A 27,865-nucleotide genomic window follows, 5' to 3' on the forward strand; every position below is an offset into this window, starting at 1 on the left:
TGCTTGCACGTGTACCGAGACTGGCTGTCTCACCAGGAGAGAGCAGCTTTACCTGGAGTGGGGAGGAGCTCTTTCTAGAACGAACCTCTGGGACACAGATCCTGCCCTGGAGCCAGGGGAAAAGAGGGGAGGGAACTTTGTTCCCGGCAGTGGACTGGGGCTGAGATCTGGATAGGTGAGGGGTGGGGCAGAGCGCTCCGGACGGGAATAGGGCAAGAGGCCTGGAAGCTGGGTCCCACCAGCTTGTCTGGCAGGGCTGCGCGAGCAGGAAGTCCAGTCCTGCAGCCGGGCCGTCAGCCAGGCTAGAGCCCTGGCTCCCTGGGCTCTCGCACCTCAGCGAGGTGAGCGTGCTGTGCCTCAGCCTGCTCATCTGTTCTCTCATGGACGTGGCTGTGAGGCAGGATCCTAAGCTCAGTGATGTTGGTTCTCCTTCTACAGATGAGCACAGGGAGGGGCTCCTGGCCAGGGCTGCTTCTCTCCTTGTGGTTCTTTATCCCTGTCCTCAGCCCCGCCACCCTGCCTCTCACATAGGGTCTGGCCCCCCGCCCCTCCTTTGTGAGAAACCCACGGTGACTCCCCTCCCAGCTTTTTGGAGACACCCCGAGAGAAGACCTACAGGGGACCTTGCGGTTTCACAGAGGCTGGGCAGCTCGGAGTGAGGGCAGGTGGGGGGAAGTTCCTCTCTTCCCCAGGAACAAGGCAGTGAGAGGGAGGGGTAAACCCAAGAGAGCGTTCTGTGATGATACCACAGTCCTTTTCTCCTCCTGGTTGTTTTCAAAGCGGAACATACCCATGACTGAACTGTGTGGCCGTTCAATAGCCCTAAGAGGTAGGTGGGACTAAGCAGGGGGATTCTCTTCATTTCATAATGGGGAGACCAAGCCCAGACAGGGAGTGTGATTCCCCACAGCCAGCAGCAAGCCTGGAACTGGCTTTCAAGTGGAAACCTTAGGTCTGGACCACACGCCACGCCTTGTTGCTTCTGGGGGAGCTTCTGCCCATACTGGTGTGAGAGGCCTGGGGGGAGACAGGTGGGGGAGCCTCCCCTTGGGGGTCTCCAGAAGCAAGGGGATGCCGCCTTCTTTTGCTGTAAGAAGGAGAGCAGTTTTTTCTAACAGCTGAAGGATGGACAAAATAACCTTTACAGAAGGACAAGAACTGAAAGGGAAGCAAATAAGGCCAGGAAGAGTAGAGGCCCAACGCCCCAGACAAGGAGAATGCACGCGCCTACCCAGTGGAGGGGGAGATGAGGGCTGGGGGCAGGGGAGGGGGTCACCTTGTGGGACGTTTTTCTGCTTTGCTGGGGGTTGAGCAGTGTGAGGTGGTAATAGGTTTTGCAGCCTTGGGATTTCCAGTCTAAGGAGATGGAGGAGCGATAAGGTTGAGGTGGGGGTTGTAGATGAGCTGATAAGCGGGGCGGCCAAGGCAAAGGAGCAGCACCCAGCCCATAAAGCTAATCTTGGAGGGGGGTGGGTGCGGGGTGGCCCGGTCCGAGCTGCATGGAGCAGGTGTGCCCCGTCCTTGGGTCCCGAAGGGGTGCGGGGTCTGCACCCTCTCGTTTGCCCTTCTGTGCCTGCCCATGCTCTCTCTCCAGTGGAAGGGGCAGGTACAAGCCGCTCGGAGGGGACCCAGGTGGTCCCACCTGTCCCAGCCGTAGACTAGAGACTTAGAAACAACTTCCTCATCTTTAAGGAGCTCTCTCTCCTCCCCTCCGGCTCTCCTCCCCGCCACTCCTTCACCTCTGTCACATTCCACACCACTGCCCTGCCTGGCCTTTGTCTCCTCTCCTGCTTCTGCTGCTTTCCCGGCTTCCTAGGGACAAGGGCCCACCCCTTCCCCCCAGCCTCTCTCCCTCAGGGAGCAGATTCCTGGCCCCACGACAATGCCTCAAAGTCCAGTGTGACTCAGTAATGCCTGCCAGGTGCCAACTGGTCAGGAGCAATGTCAGGTCCCAGAGTTCCTCGGTACCAAAGCAGCCAGCCTCTTACTCTGATGGGGTGAGGAGGAGGAACACGGGTGATGACTGGGTTTTAATTTATAGGAAATGCGCTCCCACCCACACGCCCGCGGCCACACAGGGGGAGGATGTGAATGCTGTGCTTGAAAACACTAATAGCGATGCTCACAGGATGGTGGAACTATTAGCCTTCTCTGTTTGTCACACTTCTTAAATACTTCTGTAATAAAAACAATTAAAAGGCTTCTTGGTTCCTTCAAGGATATTTCCTTTTCAGCACGAGGAGTTGGGCAGGCTGTTGCGGGGCAATAGAATTGACGGTGGTCAGTAGAACCAGTTCTTTCTACTCCCTCCTGTACCCAAAAGATGCTCCCCACCCCCAGCCACCTGCCCCCTTTAAGCTCACCAAGCTGGAGATGGCTTTTCTTTCCTCCAGGAACAAATAGGCTCCTCCCCCCAAATAGCCAGGAGGACATTTGAGGATTTTTTTTTTCCACCCAAGCATCATTCCCTGGACCTGTAGGTCAATGAGTCCAAAGTAGGGGTGAGCAGGGTTGCCTGCTTACTTGAATCTTTCCTCTCCCACCATTAAGTGACCTCCTGTCCTACCCCCCAGCCCCCCCTCCCCCGCCCGCCACCTGGCTTGGATCACCAGGAAGTGTGTGAGATAGGCAACAGGAGTTAAGACCTGTGGGAAGAAATATCACATGCCATGCCCCCTCCCAGAAAGGGTGCGTGCTTCTGGGCGTGTTCCTGCCCCTGTGTTGGGTGGTTCGTGCCGCTGGAATGTGCAGTGAGCTCGTTGGGGCAAATCGAGTGTGTCTAACATCTCCTCCCTCCTGTCCTTGTCCTCGCGCCCCTCCTGGGCCGCATGGCCTGTATCTGTTCCTGGCCTCCATCCTGTGTCCCTAGCCCCACCCTGCCTCATCCTTAACCGTCCTCTCTGCCCGGAGAAGCAGGTGGTAGTTAGCCACAGCCAGGGACTGCCAGCAGGTGGGTGCGTGTTCACCGGGGCCACGGGCAGGGGGGCAGCGGGCCACTGAGGCTGGTTTCTCCAGATCTGTTCTCAGGGCTCCTTGCCCCTCTGCCACCGTGCGTCTTCTCTGAAGGCTCTACCACCTCCTTCTACCACGCAAGGAGTTCAGTGAATGAGCCCCTGACAATGTCTCCTCTGTGTCTAAGAGAACACGAGGATGTACAATGAGGGAAGAGGCTGTTCCAGTCTATCAGTACGAAGGACAAAGGCCAGGATGGAGGAGGAAGGAGAGCATGGGTTCCACTTGGGCCCAGGGTGTCTCTGTCCTGATTCTCTCTCTCTCTCTCTCTCTGTCTCTGTCTCTCTCTCATTCTCTCTCTCTCTCTCTCTCTCTCACACACACACACACACACACACACAGCATGGATGGACCCTTCTCCTACCCTCCACCTCTCTCATTTTCAGTGGCCCTGAGTTCCATGCACAGCCCAGCACTTGCCGGTTCTCATTTCCCTGTGTTGTCTGGGCTTCCTCCCAGGCAAGCCACTTTCCTCAGAGAAAGGCTGCCTGGGAGAGTGGGGAGCTGTGACATTTAGAATCGACCGAGTTCATGGACATCTTGAGCGGCTCGTTGTCGTCTGTGTGATCACGAGTGGGTGAGTCACTTGTTTTGCGGACCTCGGTATCCTCATCTATCTAATGGGCGTGCCAACACCAGTGCTTTGAGACCTGCTTGCTGGAAGGATGTAATGGATGTGAGAGCAAATCACAAACTCTTAAGTCACTGGTGTTGCTCTCCCCGGTGAGGTTGAGCCACTGCGGTCATCCTCAAAGGTCCTGTCGTTCCCTGCCGGCCACTCTCCACTCTCTTGCCCAGTGATGGAACTCTCTAGTGAACTGGAGTGAGTCAGCCCATGGCTGTGATGTAACAGAGCTCATGAGGTCAAAGTCCTACGGAAGGGAAGGGAAGGGAAGGGAAGAAAACAGTGCTGGGAAGGGGTAAGGGCCGGGCCAGGGCCAGGGGAGGGAGGTGGCAGGTAGCCTGCTGGGCACTGGGGAGCAGGAAGGCCGCAGGCGGTGAATGGGCAGGCCCATGACTTCCCTGGGCTCCCAGCTCCTCAGGGCAGCGTTTCTGGCAACCCTCCTCCTGCTGCTGCAGGTGAAGGGGGAGGAGCCTCAAAGAGAGAGCCCAGGCCCCAACGAGAGGAGTCAGGAAGAGAAAATACCCTCTGCAGGTGAGTAGAAAAGGGGCACACCATTTGGAGTCTAGGGACCCAGAACTGTTTGTAGTCCGTCTCAGATTACTTATCAGGTTAGAGCGAAATCTGAGAGAGGTTCAGGTTGTGGGAGAATACCCCGATCCCCTATTATTGCAGTGAGAGGGAGGCATGGGAAAGGCCCGCTCGTGGGGCCCCATGCAGGCCAGTGGGAACTGCACGGGGCTTTCATGCGTAGGAGCGCAGATGCACCTGTCTGGGAACAGGGCCTCTGGTTCTCCATCTTTCCCTAAGACGGGCTCTCACTCCCGAATGATGAGATGCTTCGGAAGAGGCTGTGTGAGTTGGAAGAGGAGTGTGAGTGCTCTGGAGTTGGAGCTGTGGTTGCACACAGCCCAGGAGGCACCTCCAGATGGAATGTCACCTCTCTGATCAAGGATAAGGACATGGGCAATTGAGTTAAAAGCCCCAGGCCCAGCCCTGGCTGGCGTAGCTCAGTGGATTGAGTGCGGGCTGGGAACCAAAGTGTCCCAGGTTCGATTCCCAGCCAGGGTACATTCCTGGGTTGCAGGCCAGAACCCCCAGCAACCACACATTGATGTTTCTTTCTCTCTCTCTCTCTATCTCCCTCCCTTCCCTCTCTAAAAATAAATAAATAAAATCTTAAAAAAAAAAAAGCCCCGGGCCCTAACTGCTCTGGTATTCTCACTTCTCCCCTTCCCGGGGCAGGTCAGGATCAGTATTTCAGCATCCTCCCCTTGCTCCTGTTGCAGACCAGAATCAAGAGCAGTACGAAGAGTACTTCGTGGCCTCCTCAGTGGGCGAGAGTTGGCAGAAGGTGGACATGGCCCAGCAAGAGGACGACAAGACAGTGGAGGATGCCGCAGTTTGCGAACACCTATTCGACCTAGCCTTGTGCTTAAACCTGGCCAGTGCCATGGTTTTTTTATGAGGGACATTGAGGATGGGATGGTTTTCTGGGCCCTGGGTGAGGACCTGGACAGCTACCTCTGCTTCATGATAGCATACTGACCCTCTGTCCCCTGGGCTCCAGGTCACTACTCCCCAGGGAGACATCCACGCGGCTTCCTGCCCTCCTCGCCTCCCCCTGCTCTGAGCTCCGTCTTCCAGGGCCGGAGGCACCAGGCCTGTGCCCTCCTCTCTGTCGCACCTCCCCTGGCCTTGTTCCGCACCACAGATTAGGGGGAGGAGGCAGCTACAATAAAAGCAATAAAACCCAGCAAAACAGTCAGGCGCAGATTTGTGAGGCGTAATCAAAGCCCTCCTATCTCTAACTGGTCTGTTTAATCGCCCGACGTCTGGGTCACTGGGCATTAGACCTGCCAGTCCACCCGTGATTGGTTCTCTCCTTTCTCGTGCCCGTGCAGCTCTGCTCGGAAGTTGCTCCTCTTCCCTGTTATGACTTTGGGGCGCAGAGCATAGCAGGAAAGAATCATTAAGATGCAGGCAGAAACCAAGTTCCAGGTTTTATTTTTGGAGAAGAAGGGACAGGACGATATCACCCTGATTCCACGGAGGAGGCACTGACACGTCCATACTGAGTTCTCTCTGGGAGCCGGGTTACCAGAGCTGGCAGCGGTGGGAGGGGTTCAGGAGGGCACCTTGTGGACACTGGAAATGTCTGGAAAAGGCTAGAGTGTTGCTGAGAGGCCCATGGACCCGAAGGGTGGGTGGGCTCTGAGTGTCCTGGGAGTCCTGCGTGCTGAGCTCCCTACACATCACCTGGGAAAGAAGGAAGGTCCACGGGGGGAAGGAGAGTAACAGGGAAGACAAGAGTCAGTAGGCAAGACCTGGCAATGAGGTGGTAAGTAGGGACAGCAGGCAAAGACAAGACTACGGATGCGAATGAGCCAGGGCCATGAGGAGAAAGGAAGAGTATCTCCCAGCTGTAGGTGATTGAACCTGGCCCTAGGCATTCGGGACAGAGCCTGGCCTGTGGAATCAGACCATCTGTAAGTGACCAAGGGGTGGGGTCTACTGGGAGAATCCTGTAAGTGGGAGTTTAAGCATACTGAGGAGTTGGGGGCAGCATCTGTTGAGGGAGTACCTAGTGCATGGTGCTTGGATTGTACCAGGTGCGGACCACACCTGGGGGCGAGGTCTTTGAGGAGATGCATAGCCTATAGACAGCCTGTTAAAGCTCATTTTTAAAAGGTGTTTGTATTTCCAGGGCAGAAATGCAAGGGGAAAAACGTCGCGCTCCTCTCAGGGAGGGATTTGGGAGTAGAGTGTCGTTGCAGTTGCTGTTTGAAGGGGATGCTAAATGCGGCAGGAGAATCTGTAGCAATATGGAAGGATAGGCCGCGGGGGCCATGTGAGAAAGGATGGTGGTAGGGACATGTCGCAGGAGGTGCCTGAGGAGGAAGAGATTCTTTAAGCATTACAGAGAGGGAATTCATCTGACACAGAGCAAGCCGTGCGGGACATGGTGAGTGCCTACCTGGGCATAGCTCCGGAAGAACAGTTGCTGGGGGGTGAGGTCCAGGTTGGGCAGGGTGGCCTCCCCACGGCGCCATAATAGCCTCTTGTTGTATGCCTAGACATGGCGGTGGGATAGGGAGGAACCCTTAGGCGCTGGTGCCCTGTACGCAATACCCAAAACCCGTTCACGGCCCCCTTTCCCAAGTTTTGCACGGACACCTTGGTCTGAGACAGGAGAAAATGGACTTGTCAGGAAAACCCATGGATGTCCTAGAAAAGAGGGATCTGTTCGGTAGGAGGGGGGTTCCCAGGTGGCGACTCTTCAGGGGGATGTGAAGGGCAGAAAGCTTTGCAGCTGTGTTTGCATGAGGATGGTAGAAGGAAAAGTAGGGGGCAGGGTGTCTGTCTTCCTGATAAAAGGAGACCCTGGCCCCTTGGGGGATGAGTCACCTGCAGGGCGATGGCCAGCGCCCCCACGTCGGCGGCGCTCTCCAGAAGCAAGTGGAAGCCACCGAAGGAAGTTCCGCCAGGTGAAGGAAAGGCAGCGTAGCCTCTCTCCAGGCACTGCAGCTCCCTCTCTAGGGCGTAGGTGTCACAAGCCAAGCAGTTCCCAGAGAATACTGTGGGAAACGGGGCCAGGGGAGAAAGCTGTGAGGCCTGGTGTGGGGCTGAGGGCGTGGGGGCGCCACAGACCAGGCCGGCCCCAGAGGTACTGCGAAGGCTCAGGACTGCCCAACCCGGAGCCCTCCCCTTCTCCTCCTCGAGGCCCGTGTTCCCCGTGGCCCCGCCTCCCAACGGCCCTCTGTTACCCACAGAGCTGGTCGAAGATGTGCAACAGCTCGCGGGCCATGATACTACCAGCAGCGCCAAAGTTCACAGCCCTAAGGAGACAGGGTGGGTCTTACCCCCAGAACCCTGCGACAATTTTAGCCCCAGTCCTCCAACCACAAGTCCCATCCATTGTAACATCTGCCCATCTCTCTTAGGACATGTCCTGCCCTCCCTCATGGAATGGCCTGTACCTCGGGTAGGCGGGGTGAAAGAACGGTGGTTGTAGGAGTCCGGCGGGGAAGACCACCACGTGGTCAGATACTGAATAGTAGGCCTTGACCCCCCAGGGAGACACCTGCCACCTGTGGGAAGAGCACACAGGAACACCAGCTCCATCTTTCACTGCCCCTCCCCGAGACACGGGCAGTAACCCAGCTACTTTCACTGTTCCTGTCTCCCTGGGCCCCGGCTCATTCTCTTGCTAATCATGGGTGGGCTTCTCCGGGATTCGGTATCTGTGTCTCCTTTGCTCTCATACCTGTGGTGGGGGAAAGGCTCCAAGAAGCTCTGGATGATTCTGGCTCGACGGGCTCGAATGCCACTCAGGAAGGACTGCAGGAAGTTGGGTCCGAGGCGTACCTGGGAAGAGGCAAGAGGCGACGAGTGTACACGCACACCCACATGGCCCGCTGGCTGCACTGGAACCCAGCCAGATACGCCACGACACGCGGACATCCCCCATACAGCGGAAACTAGCACGATACCACCGCACCACCAGAGGGCTGGACAGGCCTCACGGTCCGCACACAGATGCACACGCTCAGGCGGGTCAGGGGAATGCACACATGTATGTGTGCACACACACACATCGTGACCTGAAAAGGTTCCTTTCTTTTGCTGGCAAGACCCACAGTGTGGCTGTTTGCCCATGAGGCCTGGTGGGCAAGGGGCCAGGAGGGGGTTCTTTTGGACTACCCAGGGAGAGCGGTAGGTCTGCCACTCCAGGTCAGCAGGTGGAGGGGTGGTGAGGGAGTTGAGGACAAAGGCAGGGCGGTCAGGGGCAGGGACCCACCTCACTGTATTTCTGGCTGGCAAGTGCTGGCGTCATGGCCCCTCCAGGGGCCCCCATCTCTACCTGCAGCCTGGTGACCTAGGGAGAGACACGAGGTAGAAGGAACCCAGCTTCCCCTGTCTGTCAGAGGGCATTTCTCCTGCTCACTGCCCTGTCCCTGCCTTTTATGTTGTCACTAGGGTGTGCGTGCCGCATGCTGGTGTTTAAACTTTCCATGTCCCCTTGGGCCTTTTGCACCCTCCTCCAGCCACTGGGATCTTCTGGTCCAATACTCAATTGCACTCAATTCCTTCTCCTGGCTCACCCTGTCCTGGGCCTCCTTCCGGGTCTCCTCATCCATCCAGGGAAGCCTTTGGAGGCGGGTAACAAGGGCATCCTTGATGGTAGTGAATAAGTCCATGGCCTGTGGGTGTGAGGGGCAGGGACAGAGGAACAGGATGAGGGTCAGCCTTGGTCCTGGGTCCTGCCCACTAGGCCTCTGGGAAGCAGCCTTGGCCCTGAAGAGCTGCCAGAGAAGGTGGACAATCTCAGAAAGAGAGAGCAGAAAGTGGTGTTTCCTAGGTGGCCAAAAACCCAGGGTAGAAAGATCTGCAGAGACAGGAAGGGAAGGTGGGAGGAGCCGGTCACTCCTGAGGGTCAACAGGGAAGACAGTTTCTTTCCGTGGGGAGATCTCAGCTTGCTGAGGTGCAGAGACCTGGTCCTTACTCTCAGCAGGCCATCCACACAGAAAGCAGAGGGAGGATGAAGAACATCATTCGTCCTGCTCACGGGGACCCTCGTCCTCATACCCTCCTTCTTAAGGCGCGCTTTTCCTCTCTCCATCTTCCTGGGTGCTCCGCATCCCAACAAGCTGAAGTCTCCCTGGCTTCACAACCTGACTGTGGAGTCATTGCTTCCCCAGCCACCTACCATCTAGTGTGTATCTTTTCTCGATGGAGGACAGTGGATGACAACATCAGGAGCCTGACACTTAGCCTCTCTGTGCTTCAGTTCTCTCTTGATAAAATTAGGATGATGCTAGGATGAAAGCAGTTCGAGCAGCGTGCTGACAAGAGTGCCAGGCACATGGACGGCACTCAAAATGTATTCAGTAGTTATTTATTTTCACTTCTTAAGATCCTATCATCCCATCCTCAGGTCGTTCCCTGCATTTTTTAAAGATCGTAAACAGGGAGTAGCCTTGCAGGTCATCGAGTTCAGTTTTCTCATTTTATGGTTGAGGAAACACAAGAGCAGGAACGCTGGGTGACCTGTCCGAGTTAGTGCATGTTGTGTACCCTTTGCGCCCCGTGGCCAAACGGTGCAGACTCTGGGGACGTAGCACGTCCTTCTTTGGGTTCTGTCTGCGTGACCGCCTGACTCCTTAAACGCATCACCATCAAGAAGGGCAAAGCCAACAGAATTAGGAGAAGGGGCGGGTTACGTGGGGAGGGGTGCAGGGACCGGGGCTGGGGAAGAGCTCTCACATACAGCACTCTGGGTGCTCGGGCCGAAGGCCTCACGGACAAACAAGGCTGCCAGGGCCGGCTCGAAGAAGGCTCCGGTCTCCTCCACGCACTGCATGCCTCGATCATAGGCGGGCTGTGGAGACAACGCGGGGTGAGCGGTTTCCATCAAGGGTCCTCCACATCTGTTTCCCAGGCCCGTCTCCCCTAGTCCTCCCCAAGGCCCCAGAGACTGCTCTCTTTTCTGGACATTCCGGGTTTGTCACACTTGACTCAGTTATCCGTCCTGCGGGGCACACGTGGGTTCAGTGCTGCTCCGCGACAAAGAGGCTCACTTTCCCAGGACTAGTCTCCTGAGCCTGGGTTGGGCGAGTCATCCTTATGGACAGCCTACTGGGTTTGAAAGCAAGGCCTCTCTCTGGGAGGCTTCCTTCTGGAGAATGGAAACACCCCGGGGACGGAGAGGACTAGGTGCCGATCCGCTCCTGTTCTTTGGCCACTTCCCTCCCACCCACCGCAGGCACCGCGCCGCCACCGGGAGCCCAGCCGTGTCTCCCCTTCCCGTGCTTCTTTGCTGAAAATGCAAATTAGAGAAGAGAACTCCTCTCCCTGTTCCACTGCCCTCTCCCACTCTCCAAATGCTTATCGTGGATCATAGGTCTTATAAAGAAGAGAGTCATCAGAGTGAAATTGGGGTGCAGATGCCATCCTGCACCTTGGTAGGAGAAGAGGACTGAAGAAAAGACTGGAGATGTGAATTCGGAGAGGTAAGTTGCTTACGGCCAGAGCCGGATGGAACGAAGAGGAAATAGGATAAGATGGGAGACATCTTCAACCTCAAAGGTGGGGAGACGGCTGGATAAAAACCCAAGACGCCTCTGGCAGCTGGGGTGCTTTTTCACAGCAGGACAAAAAGAGTAAGAAAAAGAGAGCTGCTGGGGAGGTTTCGGTGGCGGGCCTGGCTGGCTTGGAGAGTTGGCCAAGGGGCAGGCCCAGAGATGGTTAAGAGCAGGCTGAAAAATTGATTTCAGGGGCCAGGGTGGGAATAAGAGAGCTGCCCCAGGAACGGCTGGGCTGGGACTGAGGAAAAGCAGCTACTGTGCCAATTTGGGCTAAGCAGTGAAGTCACAAGACTTCATTCCTGTAACTGATTTACTCCCCTTAGAGCCCCTCTCAGGAGGGAGTTAGGCCGCCACTGAGCTCTCCTTCCCAGAGACTGGAGAGAGAGTTCCCAGGGCCCCCACAGAACAGGGGCCAGAAGGAGAAGGCCAGCAATGCCCTCATGAAGAAGTGAGTCCAGGGCCTGCCTATTAGGACGTTTATCATTTTGCAGGTGGCTCCAGACCCGGTCGCTCACACTGTGTGTTCTTGTCCCCTCCCCATGAGACCTGTCAAGGACCTGGTGAGAAGGAATGAGATACTTTCTCTAGCGTAGTAGTTGCAGCTCTGGAGCACAAATGTGAAATACGAACACAAGTGGAAAGGAACCCTGGGTCTGATAGTAATGACTGGGTCAAGGGCAGGCTCTGTGGGCCTCCTTCAGTGTCCATTCCCCACAGGCCTGCCTGCAACGAGCTTGGCTTTGAGGTGACACCAGGCACAGCAGCAAATAGCATCCACCCTTTCCACACCTCCTGGTCCTGGAGTTGTCCCCTGATCCCTTTCGCTGGTGCCTGCCCCTTTCTCCAACCGCCTTTGCCTGCTCCACACCGGTCCCCATGGCCTGGGCCACGGCAGGCCTTGAGCTGGTCACAGAGAGTAAAGGTGCTGCCTCAGGCTCACCCCCGTGCCACTCTGGGAATCATTAAACTGACTATTTCTTAAACACTCGGAAAATTACATGCAATGACTGAGGGCCCATCTAGGATCCCTGGGGACAAATAAGGTCAAAGTAATAGCGATTTCTCTGGTTAATAGGTTCGCCACACTAGGACATACCACCAACCAGGAGTCACAAAGTCAAACAGGGGCCATGAGGTGACATAACTGAGAGAAGCTGACCAACGTCAGAAGCACAGGATGTGGAGAGACGATGGCAACTGGGGGAGAGCATGCCCAGTCCAAACGGAGATGCTGCAAGTTTTTGCCCCGGCGGAGGCTAGCCCAGCTACGTCCAAGCATCACGTCACGTTTGCAACAACAAAGAATAAAAATGCAATTCTTGGTGTGCCATCTCCTCATTTTTGAAGCTTGGTGATTAATTCAAAGTTTATAAAAAGCTTCCAAGGCCAACAAGACACAGCGATAGGTCAGATCCACCCTCTAGGACCACCTCAATACTACCTCCGCACAGAGAATTCAGCATTTACCGAATGTCGGTTTTTAACTTAAACCTCAGCACTTCAGACACACCGGCTACGAAAGTGAGCCCAATACCTGAATCCAACTTCCTTACAGAGCTGTTCAAAAGATGAGATGAAACAATACATGGAAAATGCTCCGTAAATTCTAAACTGTCACTCCACTGGCATGATTTTCATTTCAAGAAGACATCTCATAAAACCACAAATTAAATCCTTGTGAATTAGATGGAGAAGTCTTTGTTGGATGATAGTGTAATTTGAGTGGATGCTCAGCGGGGCTGAGCCATAACAAAACATCAAAGATGAATGGCTCCAAGATTGTATGGGCTTCCCTGGCCAGGACTATGGAAAATTGTAAGATGCTCCCCACCTTACACGCCCTCTCTCCTTTTCCTGTTTTATTTCTCCATAACATGCATTACCACCTAAGATATTTTATTTAGTTAGTTTACTGACTTTCTTCATCCATTAGAATATAAGTGTCTGAGGGCAGATTTTGTTGTCTGTTTTGTTCACTGCGGTCTGTGGTGCCTAGAGAAGTGTCTGGGGTCTAGTAGGTGCTCAGGAAGCATGTGCTGCATAATGAATGGATAAATCTACAGGCCTGGCTTGACCCAACACTCTTCCCTCTTCAGAATCTTAACAGTAGCCCTGGCTGGTGTAGCTCAGTAGATTGAGTGTGGGCTGCGAACCAAAGTGTCGCAGGTTTGATTCCCAGTCAGGGTACATGCATGCGTTGCAGGCCATGACCCCCAGCAACCGCACATTGATGTCTCTCTCTCTCTCTCTCTCTCTGTCTCCCTCCCTTCCCTCTCTATAAATAAATAAATAAATCTAAAAAAAAAAGAATCTTAATAGTAGTCTAGACTCTAGATGAAGATACACTATAAAACTGCAAATGACCTAAGGTGGAAAAGGAAAGGTAATATAATGGATGAATGAAAAAAAAATTGAAGTTACCTGAATAATTTGGGCCACTGGGCTAAATATAAATAGCTCATATTTCACAGGTACAAATGTGAAGCCCTGCTTTTATTTCTCCAAACTCAGCTTTCCAAATTTAATAAGACCTGGCTTAATAGCCATTTTTATTGACTGGATATTCAAAATTCATCAACAAAATATGGTATACAATGACACCTAGCAGTCTTTTTGTATAAGGCCACTGCTAAGCAGAATGCATTCAAAAGAACATGGTTAGAAATCTGTACTTAATAGCCATTGAATAAAACCGTAAATTCTGGTCAAATTAAGGCCGGAACCTTGGTAGCGTCCCCAGCTTCACTCTCCTTCTCACAGCACACATCTGTCAGGTAATCTTGTCCCTCACCTCCAAATCACATTCTTTTATAATATGCCGAAGTCCCTACAGTGACCTACCAGGCCCTGCATGCTCCCCAGCTTCCCACTCTGAACTCCTCCCTACTACGGTCCTGTCTGCACCCTCCGGTCCAGTTGAGCGGGCTCCCTGCTGATCCTCAAACCCCTGCGCGTGCTTCCCCGGCAGAAAGCCACTCTTCTCAGCCAGAGTCACTAGGAGGACTTCCCATAGTGCACCACGTTTTAGCCAGCCAGTCCCCTGCCTTGACCCAGGGAAACAATAGCCCTTTCTTTGCCAGGAATCTTCAACTCTCTAGACCTTGCTTCCATCCTACCTCTTGTGTAGAGATCCTACGGGTCAGTCAAACCCACCCGGACCTCTCCCTCTTGGGAATTTCAAGAGTATCTGTTGTCTAAACCAGAGTTCGCTTGGAATGTACCTATGCCCTTTCATTTATTTGTTGTACACCTGCTTTTGTGTTACAAGGACAGAGTCGAGTGGTTGCAACACAGACCATTAGACCAAGCTAAAAATTTTACTCTCTTGACCTTTACAGAACTTGCCGACCCGTTTTCTGTGCCACCCACGTATTTCTTAATCCTGCAGAGTACGTGGTCAACAACGTGGCCTCATGAGCCAGACGGGTTGTTCTGGTGTCTGTTCCTTCATTTCTGAGCTGTGTGGTCTTGTGAAAGCTACTTGTTGTCTCTGAGGTCCTCAGTGTGTTTCTGGGAGGATTGAATAAAATCATTTATGCTAAAAGTTGCATGCAATGAAAAGGGTAAGCTACACAATGTATATCAGCTATTACCACTATGCGTCATATTTGGTACCGTTGTTTCAGAAAGGTGACGTGCCTTCCCCAGAGTCACACAGCTGTGTACTGGTAGAGCTATATCCTAATCAATGCATTGTGTGTGTGTGTGTGTGTGTGTGTGTGTGTGTGTAAAGGATGGCAGCTTTAGCAATTTGTAAGTCTTCTAAGTTCGACGGTCAGTTTCAGCATTGGTGCTCTTTCCCCTCAGTCAAAAGTGTCATCAGGCCACGGTTCTGGGATTTACAGGAAGCTGTTCGTTGCCAGGGATTTTGTAGCAACCCCAACACCCCAGCTAAGAGGAGTGAGGACTCTGTCCTTCTTCATCGGAGTCCAGAGAAAGCCTGAGCAGAAGGAATCCTCTTGGGGCCTTGCCCACATGAGTGAGAGTCCTAAGGAGGAGTGTTTTTGTTGTTGTTGTTGTTGTTGTTGTTGTTGTTGTTGTTGTTTTAAGCACAGTGATTAAGCACGCAGGCTCTGGAGCCAGACTGTCAGAGTTCAAATCCTAGCTCTTCCAACTTCCTAGGCATTCTACCTTGGCCAGGTTCCATAACATGTGTGTTTTGACATCCCTGTTTATAAAACTGGGACAAAATGATGTGCCTACCTCATGGGAAAGCTGTGAGGACTGGAGCAGCTCATCTATCTAAAGGGCTTAGAGAAATGTCTAGCACATGATAAATTCTTAATGAGCAATAAGTAAACTCCAGGCCCTGTGCACACCTAGCCCCTCTCTGAATCCCATAAATGTTTCAGGGTGCCAAAGCAGTGAGCTTCACCAAGGCAGAAAAATGGTTCATAAACTATTAAAAAAACACAGTGATTTTCGAGGCGAAACTGAGACCTTCACTGAAGTCGGGGTGTCTCTAACACACTAGATGCCCCCACTTGCGTTTGGATGTGTCTACCTCAGGCCTTCACCATCTTCTGTGGAGGAGTGTCTCTAGTCTTCCTTAACACAGTAGACTTCGGCAGGTGGAGTGCACTTGCTCTCCAGTCCCCCCCTCAGGTGTGCTGAGATCTGTACCACGCACCCCGTAGTGAGGCCCAGCCAATGCCACTGGATGTTGGAGATGGATTCTTGGTGAAGAACTTGAGCACCAAACACCGGAATCACCCAGAGAGAGGAAAAGCTGCTGCTTGCTACATCTGTCTCTCATCCCGTCCTCTAATCACAGAGCTCAGGAGAGCGAAGCAAATAGCTCAAGGGTCGTGACACAGGAAAAGTACCTCTCGATGATTTCAGAGTTCTATATTTCAACTTCCATACTCAGCACAGGGCCGTAGACATAGCCAAGTGTGTGCCGAAAAGGTCCGGAGCCTTGTACCTGGGTTCTCAAGGTAAGCGTCGCATGCCCAACCTGTGTGCTTTCATGGAAAGCCCAGACATCGAGAGGCACCTGCCCTCATGTCCACCACCTGAGAGCGACAGGGCAAAATGCACCCCTCACAATGACAGGTGCTCCTCTAGCCCCCAGTCCAAGACGGTGCCTCCCCTCCTCTCCTCACCGTAGGTGGCCGTCCCATCAGCTCCTGGAGTTTCCGGTTCAGCAATCGGCGTGCCTCCCGGAACGCACTGTTCAGTGCTGGGGAGAGGGTCCCCACCAGCCCGAAGATCATGTGGCTCTGCAGGAAGTCACTGCGGGGGAGAAAGAGACCCACACTTGCACCCCGGTGCTCTGGGGATCCCTAAAGCAAAGCCTCCCCTTGCCTAAGACCCCTGCACTCCGGGGAGAAGCCCCTGTTCCTCTGTATTTAACAACTGTTTGACTGAAAAAGTGAAGGAGAACATTTCTCGGTGTGGGATGGGACTGATACAAAGAAAAAAAAGAAGAACTAGGTGAAGAGTCAGACTTCTCAAGTCCCAGGGAGAGAAGGATCTGGACTAGACAAAGGCTGGGCGTTGAGTTAGCAAAACTGATTCATCTACTTCCACAAGCAATAAACCTCGGCTCATCTGGAGATGTGTCTTCCAAGCACAACAAAGCTGAGGTCAGGGAGCTTTCTGCAACCTGCTGGCAATTCGATGAGCAGGTTGGCCCCGTGCCCTTACCTGAACCTGCTCACGCCCACGTGAACGCTTGTCTGCTTCCGTCAAGCATTTCTAGATGTCGCTGCCACCGAGTTTCTATGAAGAAGGGCCCAAGCCCCTGGGCAGAAGCCCCTCCCAGTGGTGGCCACACAGGTATCAGGGATGGCGGAGAGCCCCACACACAGTCTCCCCGTCACGTGCCCACCTTCCTTGACTTCCTGACCTTTCTCACAAGGTCTCCAGGATCCTCTCATCACGCCTGGGAAACGGCCTCTCTTCCTCAGCTTCCCTCCCCACCCCCCAGAGCGGCCCAGCCTTCGCTTCCTTCATCTGCTCGTCTCGCTGCCTCCTACTCCAGCCTGTGCCCAGCAGCAGCTGACAAGACATGCCTGGCCCAGCTGTCCCTGTGACTGGCCTTCCAGCATCTCCTGCAGCTCAGACGCTCTTCACGGGCTGGGGTTCTACTCCTGGCAAATCTGGTGTCTTCCCAAACCCCTGTCTCCCTCATTTCACACATGTTTTCCCTTCCCCGTGACCCTCAAGCCTCCCAGCCTTCCTCCATTCCCTTTGTGGCTGCCCACCCGGCCCGTTCTGTGGCCCATGTGTCCGAGTCCCTCCCATCTTCCCGGGGGGCCCTTCCCGGCCTGCATTCTCCAAAGTCGTCTGTACCCCTGACGCCTCTGTACCTCCCCGGCCCCTCCTGGTGCCCACCTGTGGTTTGACAGCTGTTCTTCCACCAGCTGCGACATGTTTTTCAAATAGTCCAGGTCATGGACCACGACGGCCTGGGAGGGGCTCAGGGACATCTGCGTGAATGTTGCTTGCAGGCAGGACAACCAGTCAATGGCAGGGGCCATTTCCTTAGAAGGAGGACACAGAGGCTGAGGGGAATGGGAAGGAGGAGGGGGGAAAGGAGAAGGATCTTCCTGTCTCCCGGGTTTGAGGGGAAGCGGAGAGAGGGTGGTCAGGGATGGAAACGAATTGAGGGAATGAGGAGGAAGGCGGCCAGGAGGTGAAGAAAGTGTGGGAGAGAGACCTTCATGCCCATGCTCCTCCAGTCCCCGGTGCAAGTCACCTGCAGCTGCTCTATGGTGACAATCCGGAAGAGCTTCTCCTGTGCCTGCTGCTGTTCCAGGGGCCTCAGGAACTGGAATAGCCTCGAGGTGATAGAGATGGACACAGAGGCATGCTGTTGCACTTGGATGGGGTCTCCTCCCAGCAAGGACCCCAGCTGGTTCAGGTAAGTCAGGTACTCCCGCACGATCTAGGGGACGGGCAGCCTCAGTCACAGCCACCAGCGGCCCCGCCTTTCTCCTTGCATCCGAGGTCAAGCCCTTTGCCCACCATCCTTCTTACCTGGGCATAGATCTTCTGTTCCTGCTTTTGCTTGAGGGGAACGTCGAACTCTGGCTGGTCTATCTAGACACAAGAGAGACTGGAGAGAAGTGGGTAGTGTGGAGGAAGGAGAGGGCGGGTGTGGGGACGTGGGGCCTGCGCCATGCCAGATGGCCTCAGGAAATGGAATGAAGGGGGCGCAGGCAGAGAAGGAGCGAGAGTCCAAAGAAAGGAAGGGGCTGGGGGCAAGGGGCATGGAAGGAAAGAGTCCAGACAAGGAACTGTGGAGAGAAGGTGGGTATTTCAACCAATTTTGGGGGTGCTTAGCAAGAGAAACCTAATAGTTCATGTCCTGAGGGGAACCACTTCTGGGTGAGGGCCAGGTCTGGACGTAGGGGTGAGATGCCACTCCAGGTGCAACATTTAGGAGGTACTAAAAGCTGAGTATCAAAATAACTGATATCCTAATTGATATTTTAAAAAATCAGTGAATGCAAAGAATCCATACTGATTAAAACAGCAAGGCTTTGGTCACCATGGCTGGGAGGGAGGTTTCCCCCAAAATCCTCAGTGTACTTTTGATCTGCTTTTTTGAAAAATTGTAGATGTTTTCAAAGAAGTCTACAATAGCGTTTTAATTCATTGTGAAAAACAAAATTACCTTTTTTCCAAATAATCCGGGATGAACAGAAATGTGATATCTTGTTCATCATGGATTTTTGCACTGACTTTGATTTTTAAAACCTATTCATTAAAATGTGGTTTATCTTGCCCACTGAGCTTTGGGTACCCTCCTAAATCTTGCAGCCAAGTAGCTTGCTCACGTGCCTGGCCTCACCTTAGTTCTGGCACTGGCGTGTCCTTGACTCTATTCTGAAGATGGTTTCTCCCACACTTTTCCTTTTCCCACTTCCATATCCACCCCCACCAGCTTGAGCTCTATTCCTGTCCCTACTTTGAAAAAACTTTCACCCGACTCCTCAGTTGTTGGGAGCCGCCCTGCCTGGTTTCAGAAACTGTAACCCTCCTGGCTAAGGCTGAGTAAAAAGACCTCGGGACCATAAGTCACTTGAGAGACAACGCCTATCTTCCTTGTAGGGCCCCCGCCTCTGCCCCCTTTCACTTCACCTTGCTTGGCCCGGGGTGGCGGGGGGGTGGGGCGGGGGGGGGGGGATGACTGATTAGCCAATGATGGGTGAGATTCCTCAAAAAAGGGATGACCTAAGACAGGCATGGTCTCAAAGGGGCCCTCAGGGAAGGACTTGGGGGGCTATAAAGAAAGGGGGTGATGGACACTCGCCCCTTGGCTTTGACATAGCTTGAGTCCTTATTCTGTCTGCAAGAAGTCTGCTGATCTCTTGGCTGCCTTACTTCCCCTGCCTGAATGAAGCCAGAAACAATGCCTTAAGTTAGAAACAATGCCGGAGGTGGGTGCAGCCCTGTCCTGAAAAGGGTAGGTTCCCTGGGGGGATCAGGCCTAAGAAAATATGCATAAAATGCTATGAAACCTACTTTGCTAATACCCTCAATTTAAATGATAAGGGTCCAAGCAGGAAGTGAGTTTGTTCCCCAAAGTTTTATGGCCCTTAAACTATCTGACCCTGACTCAGAATAAGCCCTCAGAGTTCTCTGAATGTTATCTATTGTTTAATCATTTCTGCCTGAGGATGATTGATGAGCCTTACGTATACACCCTGTATTCCTATGCAAATTAAACCCAGTAAAAGCCTATTGAGGAACAGGTTCATGGCCCTTCTCCTTTGAGAGATTGGCTACCTTTCCTCCCCAAGCAGATCATGTCTTCATAGACTTATTTTCATCCATGTGGGCCCAGCAGTGGGGTGGGGAGGCCCCCTCCAATCCTGTGGGCAGAGCCTCCACACACACACTTTGTCACAAGTTATGTCCAAACTGAAGAACTACATTGTCTGTATCACGGCTTCAGCTTCCTCACCTTCCTCAGAACCTGTGCAGGACCCGTGAGCATTTCCATAGCCATTTCTGATATTATCTCTAGGAGGTTCCCAGTGCTGTCTCCTCATTCCTTATTCTCTGAGTTCAGAAACTTTAGAATCTGAGGTGAACCATCCCTCTAGAAACTGGCTCCTCTCCTGTCCTATGTGGCTCACACATGCCGGTCTGACTCCCGCCTCACTGCCTGTTCTCGCTGTTCTCTGCCCCCCACCCCCTCACTGGGCTGGGCCCTCTGTAGTCCATTCTCTCTGCCCATTCTCCCCAGAGGCTACCTGGTCTCAAGTTGCTAGTGACCACCCTCCTCCCATTCACACCAAATCAAAACTGGGGTTGGAGGAGGGTCGTTTTTTTTTTATTTCTCTGCCTTTCTTTTGTATAGTCAATCTGTCACCAATCACACTGAACCATGACCACAAGAATAAAGTCACCTAAACCTCTGGGCCATCCTGACCTTTCCTTTCCATTTCGCCTGCAAGCATCTTAGTTCATAGCTTCAAAATTGTTCAATTTCTCAGCACTCCCAGGTTGACCTCCCAAGCTGCTGACTCTACTGAAGCTCAGTACACAACCATTGTATTTGAAATCTCTCTTTTTTTCTATTGTCAACAGTTATCATCTTAGTCTGGCTCCTTGGATATGGAATAATTAGTCCAACCTTATGTCATCAGGCTTCCTTTTACCTCCAACTGCATACCCCCCTTAACCCCTGTTCACCAGACCTGCCTCCTCACTGAACCCACAGAGGAATCAGACCATCCCAGGGTCTTCCCTGAGCTCAGGACTTTCCCCTGCTGCCCTTTCCTTGCCCTTCAGCTTCACCTTTACCTGTGTGAACCAACCATGCTCCAGGGCTCAGCTCCCATTCTCCCCTCTCTGAGCCTTTCCTTAACCATTTCAGACCTTAACTGATCCCCAGAGGCCATTAATCTGGGCACCCCCTTCGGAACTGAAGTCTAGAACACCTCATACTTCTTATATATTTATCCTCTTACAAATCTGTGAAATTTTTGAGAATGGAGTCGAATACATAGTGTCACATTGCCTACCACAATACCAATGCCCCCAGTGTTTTTATTTGTTGATTTGCTCAACAGACACCTGGTCTGGGCCTCCAGCTGCCTGGCCTTGTGCTGAGGAACAAAGGTGAGTAAGGAGTGGCCTTGTTTTCAAGAGGCTTACGGTCTTCAAGACAGTGTTAAATACTGACAGCATGGGGAAGGGGGGAAGTGGCGTTCCCTAGGTCTGGCAAGGGTATCAGTGAAGAATTCCTAGAAGAGATAACAATGTAAGCCAAAATTTGGAAAATACGTAAGTTTTCCAGGCTGAGTGTAGGAGACTGGAGAGTAGTGTTGCAGGCCAAGGGGGTCATGTATTGGAAGGACCGAGGAGCTGCGAGTGAGCATGCCTTGGAGTTCAAGGGGCAGAAGAGATGCGGCAGGAGACAGAGAAGTCTGTAGGAATCAGACTGCAAAAAGACTGGCAAGGTTTAGCTAAAACAATTAAGAACTACATCCTGATGATCTGGTGAGTTGAAGGCATTTACACAGAGATAATAGCATAATTAGCTCTTGATTGAGAAAGCCCCTCGGAAGAGAATAGAGCAAATAAGAAAAGGGTAATGTGGGAGATAGGAGTTAAGAGGCTCTGGGGTAATCTGATAAGCAAGGAAGACCAAAGCCACTTCTGTTTTCCTAGGACCAGCCTTTCTACTTTTTCCCCTAATCTTGCCTAGCGTCCCTGACTCTCACATAAATAATTTGCCCTAAAGATAGGTCTTTTCCCTACATGGCACATTTATCCTGTCTCCCCCTTCCCCTAAGAGATGATAGGCTAGAATTCCAGGCCAGCCAGGGCTCCCCTGCATTTTTACCAGGACATCCCTCACCTGGATGATTGGCGAGTGTGAAGGGGTGGGATGAGGTCCCAGATAAGCTCTGAAGAACGGGAAGTGATCATACTGACTCATCAGAAGTCTCAGAGTTCGGTTGAAATCTAAGGAAGTCCAATTACTGGAGACTGGCCAGCCTCCGAGCTGGGAAGAAGAGAGAAAAGGCTTCAGCATACTGGCCTCCTCAGACACCTGCCCCCCCATTCCTCAGACAGGTGCTACTGCCTGACTTCTACTCTTGGTTCCTTTGATAGCTCCAGAGCCCCACCTCTATCTGTCTTTCTCCAGCCTCACCCAAGGTCCTAATACTTCCACAAGGCATTGCCATTTCCACCTCCTTCCTACATCTTGGGGGTCCCTGGGAAAGAGACCCACCCTCTAGAAAATAAAATGGCAGCCCTGAGCATACATTGGTCTTATATAACATGTGTCCAGAGAAGTCATGCCCCGTGTCTCACCTCCTCAATCACCTGCCTGAGGGGACCAGCCCCTGCAGCCTCGATGGCATCTGTGTCCAGGCAGGAGCGGTAGAACTGGAAGGCTTTCTCCTCCCCAGACCCTGGGGGCCAGGACCGGGGGGCATCTAGAAAAGAAATGTGGTTAATTACAGGAGTGGGGCCCCCCTAGAGACAAGCAGAGAAGGTGCGAGACAGGGAGCTTATAGGGAGGAAAGGAAAGACTCGAGGGAAAAGGGAAAGGAGGGAAGGAATAGAGAGGTGAGGGAATTTGGGAATATGGAAGACTGTCCAGTTTGGACAGGGTCACCTAGATGGAAGGGTCAAAGCAGGGAACAGAGTGCAGAGAAGACAATGAGGAAAATAAAGGGAAGGTGAGAAATAAAATAAGGAGGAAAAGACAGGGAAGAAAAGGAAGAGCGAAGAACAAGTGGGATATGGATAAAGGAGGAAGGGTAGAAATGGAAGGCAGGATGGAGACGAACAGAAGAATTAGAGGACTCAGAGGGACCGAAGGGAGAAAAGTTCAGAAGGAAAGGGTTAGCAAAGAGGGGAAACAGGATGGGCTCGCCTAGTCCAGACTCCTCACTCTTTGATTCCGTCAGGAATGAACAAACACATGACAACAACCCAAACGCATACCCATTGGGATCGCCACCCTCTAACATCCAGCACCTCTCCCTCCGCCCCTCTGATAGCTCTTCATTCCACGGTGGGCGGCAGAATTTGTCCTAAGCCCTATTGTTCCTTTTCATCTCTGTGCCTTAGTTCAAAACACGGCCCCCACCAAGGGCGAGCCTACTTCGACTCTTTCTGCATCCCAAGGAGGGGAGAGGGAGGCATTTATTTCTCCCAGATTTCAGTTGGTGATGCCGACACACTGTCCAGGTTCCTTTATACGGGCAATACATGCCACTCTTAAAAGTTTGTATTCCCAAATCCTCGCCACCGTCCACCAGCTTTCTGGGGCCCATTTCCAACCCCCAGGGGGCCTCAGTTCCCCCCTCATTACTTTCCTTTCAGGTCTTTTCTCCACCATCACTATCTCCAGGACTCTTCTTTACCCCCAGGGTTTTTAACTTGGCTCTGCTCTTCGAGCAGATCTATATTCATTCTCGTTACACAGCCATAGAAAGTCTGCTGTGTCACTGGTTACCCAGCTCTGCCACTTCCTTCTTCCCACCTTCATCTCCATTGTCCCTCCCCAAGATCCCACTTCCTCAAGATCAAGAAGAGTTTGCAGGCTACAGGTTGAGAGTGATGGAGAGAGGAATTCAAGTGCAAAAGCTCTGGGGAGATGCTGGGGGGGAGTGGGGGGGAGGAAGTTACCACACACAGGACAGACATGGAGAATGTAAGAGACACGACAAAGAACATGGAGCTTGATAACAGGGACAATGTGGAGAGAGCAGTGTCATCAGGAACAGACAGGAAAGGAAAGAGGATGATGGGGATTAAGCCAAGACAAGTGAGGGACCAGAAGACACAGATGAGAGGAGGTGCCTGGGGCAAAGGGTACAGCAAGAGAGCAACAAACCTGGGAGCCCACTGGGGGTGGTGCAGACCAGCTGTCCGACAACCACACAGGTGTGGGAGTCGTGATGGCTCCAGGCTCCAAGTCACGCATTTGCACAGAGAATCTTGGCCCGGCACTCCTCACTTACCCAGTATCTTCTGAAGTCGGCTCTTGTTCTCCTCAGCAAGGGCCTGAAAAGAAGTATTGGCTCCTTCGGCCTCTGCACAGGCATAACTGAAGAAGTCGGTGCAAGGGGGCACACTGGTGTTCCCGGAGGCCTGGTAATATTTCAGGAGACGCCAGCACGCGGGCGTCTTGCAGGGGCCTGTGGGGAAAAGCTCAGAGCTGGGAGAGAAGAGAGAGGCGAGGGCTCCCCCAAGGGGCTGGGCAAAGGAATGCTGGGTGAGGACCAAGGAGAGACCCTGGTGAGAAGGAAATGATCTTGCCGGTTTCTGGGGGTGGGAGTCAGCGGGAAAGGACCTGGGAGGGGGTAGATGGGAGGGGCAGGATGAGTGGTGGATTAAGTTGGGGGGGGCACGGAGCCTCAGGTGATGGATGGGTGGGGCCCATGACTGAGAGAGGGCTGGTGGGTTTAGGGGTTCCAGGATTCTGCTTACGAGGCCCACAGCTCCAGAGGAAGTAGAACAAAACCACAGAAGAACCAAGGAACAGGCCTAAAAGCAGGACAGCCGTTAGCAGCCGCCTGGCTGGGGCCCACCATCTGCTCCGTTGTTCCGTGGGCTGCTCCTCTTCTGGGGGCCTCTGTGCACGCAGGGAGCCAGGGAGTGAGAAACACAAGAGGGAGGGGGTTGGGGGGGGCAGGGTGGGGGAAGGGAAGGGGACAGGGTAAAGGGGAGAGAATGAAGAAGTTAGTGCTGGGGCCCCCTTGTTCAGAGGTCATTCTCCTCATTCTCCCTAAACACAGACATGTGCGGCCCCCGGGAGATGCTCAGACAAGGGACACCACCTGCCCTGCGTGAAGGCTCCGGCAGGCAGCGAGGGGCTGGATGCCAGGGCTGGAAGGGTATCACACACCTCCCCAGCACAGGTCAAGGACATCACTTACCTCCTGGCTCCACAGAGTCCCCATTCCGCTCTCCCAGCTGGGTCCCCGTGGTTCTCTCCGCAGGTGTCCCCACCCTCCGGAGCCGAGCGAGCAGGAGAGCGACGCTGGTTCAGGACACGGGGCTTACATTAAAGAAAGTCAGATCAGCTCCTTTTGACACCTTGACCCACCCACTCCACCACCACGTATTTTCCTCCCAGGGAAGTGACCTGTGCAGAATGAACCTGTGCCCTGAATGCACCACTAGGCACTATCACCTCCTGTCCCTTCTCCCTTCTACTCTCCAAGCCTCTCACGCCCCACCACTCCCGTGGGGACGGGGCCTTCTCACACAGCAGCCACCCCCGCTCCTCAGCCGAGGCCTCTGACTCCAAAAAGAAATGGTTTTCTCCAGAGGACTTGCCTTCTGCCTATGTGTCCGTCTGTCTATCCTTTTCTCTGGCTCCCCAGATCCTTCCTGGTTCTGCTCTGGACGCTGAAGTCTGAAGACTGGGATCCAGGAAATGGCCTCCCGCCTCCTCCCACCCCAGTTTGTTGGTCCTGGAGAAGGGGCACTTCTGCCACTCACCGCCCCTGCCATCCCCATATGCACACCATTGGCCTCTGGGTGGAGCCTGGTTATCAGTGCAGAGACACCCCGGCCTCTCCTCCTTTATCTCAGCTTCTCAGGGGAGGCACAGCGGGAAGTCCTCACTCCCCAGGCGGTCTTGCCCTTGGGAGGCATCTCGTGCCCTGCTCCGGGCCTTTGCCAGAGTCTCTTGTCTTTAGAATGCTCAGACATAAGTCATGTGCTACTTCCTGATATGTCGAGTTCTCCAAATGAGTCTCTGAAACATCCTTCTTGGTCCGACAGTGAGTGGCGAACACTATTCACAGCGAGGGAAAAGAAGACCCCGGTATCCCCAAACTCTCTTTAAAAAGTCCCCATTTTCCAATGTCTGAGCAACTTCTCAGCCTCTTCTTGTATTCCACCAAGATGTGAGACAAACCACAAGTGGAAAAACAGGTTCACCGTCTCTTATCCCTTACTGCGGCGGAGATGGTCTGATAGGATTGTACTGCTCTTAGAAACTCTGAAACACATGCAAAGGATGATGGCTATTATTGGTTGTTGGCCTACAATATGCTAAATGTACACTAGTTCTTTAGTCCTACGCGAATCTGTCAAAGGAGGTATGATTATTTTGTTTTATGGATGGGGAAATCGGAGGTACAGATTGAGAAAGAGACTTTCCCAAGATCACATGACTAGTAACTGGTAGAACCCAGATTGAAATCAACTCCAGGCTGTCTAGATCTAAAAGTCCTGCTCTGCACTAGATCACATGATCCTTATCTGCGAAATACACAGTATATTTACTGAGTCCACCAGATGAAGAATGGTAGAACCGAGACAGATGCAAAGGGCTGGAGCACAGGGAAGGTGTGGCCCATTGAGAAGTGACCACCTCTGATTGCCTGGTTGCTGGGAAGGGGAGAGGGACAGAAGACCAGAATGGTAAGGTCAACATCTGAAAATAAAGGAGGCACAAAGTTATGACCAAGGATGCAATATTTTCTAGGTAAGGTGTGTGTGTGTGTGTGTGTGTGTGTGTGTGTGTGTGTGTTTAAATAGAGGTAAGGAAATGAAAGAATTGAATTTAGAGGGGAAGGAGGATGGGAAGAAGTAAAGGAAATAGCTCCTTGCTTTGTTGTGTGCAACACAATCAATCAGTAACCAGTAAGTGTTATTTGTAGCAGATGCTCTAACTTAAGAATGAGAGCATCAGGCCAGGCAAAAGTATGAGTCTTTGGTCTCCATGAAGACAAGATACAGCTAATACCTATCTATGCAAACTGCCCTAGACTCTCATACTGGGTATCTTCCTGCTGAGTCTAGTGTTCTCGCCAAGCCAATAGCTTCATTTCATACCTAGTTCTTGAACTCAACACATATCTTGCTGGTGACTTAGTATCCAAACTCAGCCGTGAGTTTTGAGTTTTTCTACTGATGGCACTCAAAGGATGTCTGCCTCCTGTAATCCCCATGGAAGGCTCACCTGGGCATATTAGGCAGCTAGTGTTGGGGATTGAGAATAAACGTCTGTGGGTGTGGAGCTGATTTACAAGACTTTACCTGAGTCTCCCAGGGGCTGAAGATCCGCAGTGTGAATTTAAGGCAAAACCCTTACAGTGTATACAAGCCTAAATCTGTGCAAGCAAGCTCAGGCGTAGACTCTGAAGGATAAGTGTTAGGCCTAAAAGGGGGGGAAGAGGCAATAGTCAGAAGCATAACCGGAAAGAATTTAACTGGTCATGGTCAATGTTAAAAATCATTAGTTTGGGAAAATTTTTTTCCATAAAAGTGGGGTGGCATTATGACCATTTACGTGAGTGGAAATGCTGGTTTGAAGTTCACAGATAAGAAACCGCCACATTGCCATGGGGCCTGCCATGCCCCGCAATGCTCAAGGGCACGCATATTGAGGGCCACTGTTATGTGATATGAGTATTTGTAGATGCTCCTCACACAGAAGACTAACCTAGTTGGGTTCCTGACATTTCTTTTCTATGTTTGGTTTCTGCTGGTTTCCTATAGGGCACCAATATTTCTGCTGCCACACAGGTGGACCAAGCCCCTTACCCTCTCTGGAGAGGGCATGAGGTTTTCAATAAAGTGGGTGCAATGGTTTGGATTTCTTATCTAGCGACTATTCACGACTCTTCCCGTCCCACTAGGAACAAAACACTTCTCCTGGTCCAACCAGGTTGGGCTTGGCCATGTGACTTACTTCGGCCAATGAAACATTACTAACCATGATGCAAATGGAAACGGAGTCTTAAAATTACTTGCATGATTTGGCTTGACTTTTGCACTCAGGAGATCCTTGATGGGAAACCATGACTTGCCTAGCCCCTGCTCCTTCAGCCTGAGTCCCTGAACAAACCCACGCAGCAGACTTGCATAAACCTGTGTCCTAGATTCAAGCCCATCCACATGCAACCCGAAGCACAGTGGACCACAGCCTGTATCCACTGGACAGCGGTCAACACACAGACCTTTGGACAGGAGAATGCCTGCTTTTGTAACCACTAAGTTTTGAGCAATTTGTTACGAAGCATTATTATGGCAGTAGCTGACTAAGACAGCAGGCTTAGCGAGGCCTTATACAAACTCTTTTTCGAGGATGCATACACTGAATTGATACCTGTGTGGGCTGGAGTTTCCTGTGTCCAGCATGTTTCTCTGTGCCCCTCTGAGACTGGGAAGATGGGTAGCATGGGAATATGCCAAGAAAAA

General features: G+C 52.6%; 2 protein-coding genes across 2 annotated transcripts; one reads left to right on the forward strand and one right to left on the reverse strand.

The window, feature by feature from the left end:
• The first annotated feature begins 3,779 nt into the window (after positions 1 to 3,779).
• Positions 3,780 to 5,493, forward strand: LLCFC1 (LLLL and CFNLAS motif containing 1). The gene is made up of 2 exons (XM_028525226.2): positions 3,780 to 4,168; positions 4,924 to 5,493. The coding sequence occupies exons 1-2, from the start codon at positions 4,015 to 4,017 to the stop codon at positions 5,100 to 5,102; spliced, it is 333 nt and encodes a 110-aa protein (XP_028381027.2). The 5' UTR covers positions 3,780 to 4,014; the 3' UTR covers positions 5,103 to 5,493.
• A 131-nt stretch (positions 5,494 to 5,624) lies between these two features.
• KEL (Kell metallo-endopeptidase (Kell blood group)) lies at positions 5,625 to 27,835 on the reverse strand. Its single transcript, XM_036010986.1, has 19 exons — positions 24,990 to 27,835; positions 24,586 to 24,668; positions 24,137 to 24,281; positions 23,668 to 23,844; positions 22,007 to 22,131; positions 21,546 to 21,692; positions 17,708 to 17,770; positions 17,427 to 17,615; positions 17,063 to 17,211; positions 15,829 to 15,958; positions 9,907 to 10,017; positions 8,740 to 8,838; positions 8,436 to 8,513; positions 7,902 to 8,002; positions 7,615 to 7,725; positions 7,406 to 7,473; positions 7,043 to 7,212; positions 6,612 to 6,707; positions 5,625 to 5,893 (listed from the first exon to the last, which is right to left on the reverse strand). The coding sequence occupies exons 2-19, from the start codon at positions 24,607 to 24,609 to the stop codon at positions 5,732 to 5,734; spliced, it is 2,145 nt and encodes a 714-aa protein (XP_035866879.1). The 5' UTR covers positions 24,610 to 24,668; positions 24,990 to 27,835; the 3' UTR covers positions 5,625 to 5,731.
• Between the last annotated feature and the right edge of the window lie 30 nt (positions 27,836 to 27,865).

The sequence above is a fragment of the Phyllostomus discolor genome, chromosome 10 (assembly GCF_004126475.2).
Source record: "Phyllostomus discolor isolate MPI-MPIP mPhyDis1 chromosome 10, mPhyDis1.pri.v3, whole genome shotgun sequence".
Classification (NCBI taxonomy): Eukaryota; Metazoa; Chordata; class Mammalia; order Chiroptera; family Phyllostomidae; genus Phyllostomus; species Phyllostomus discolor.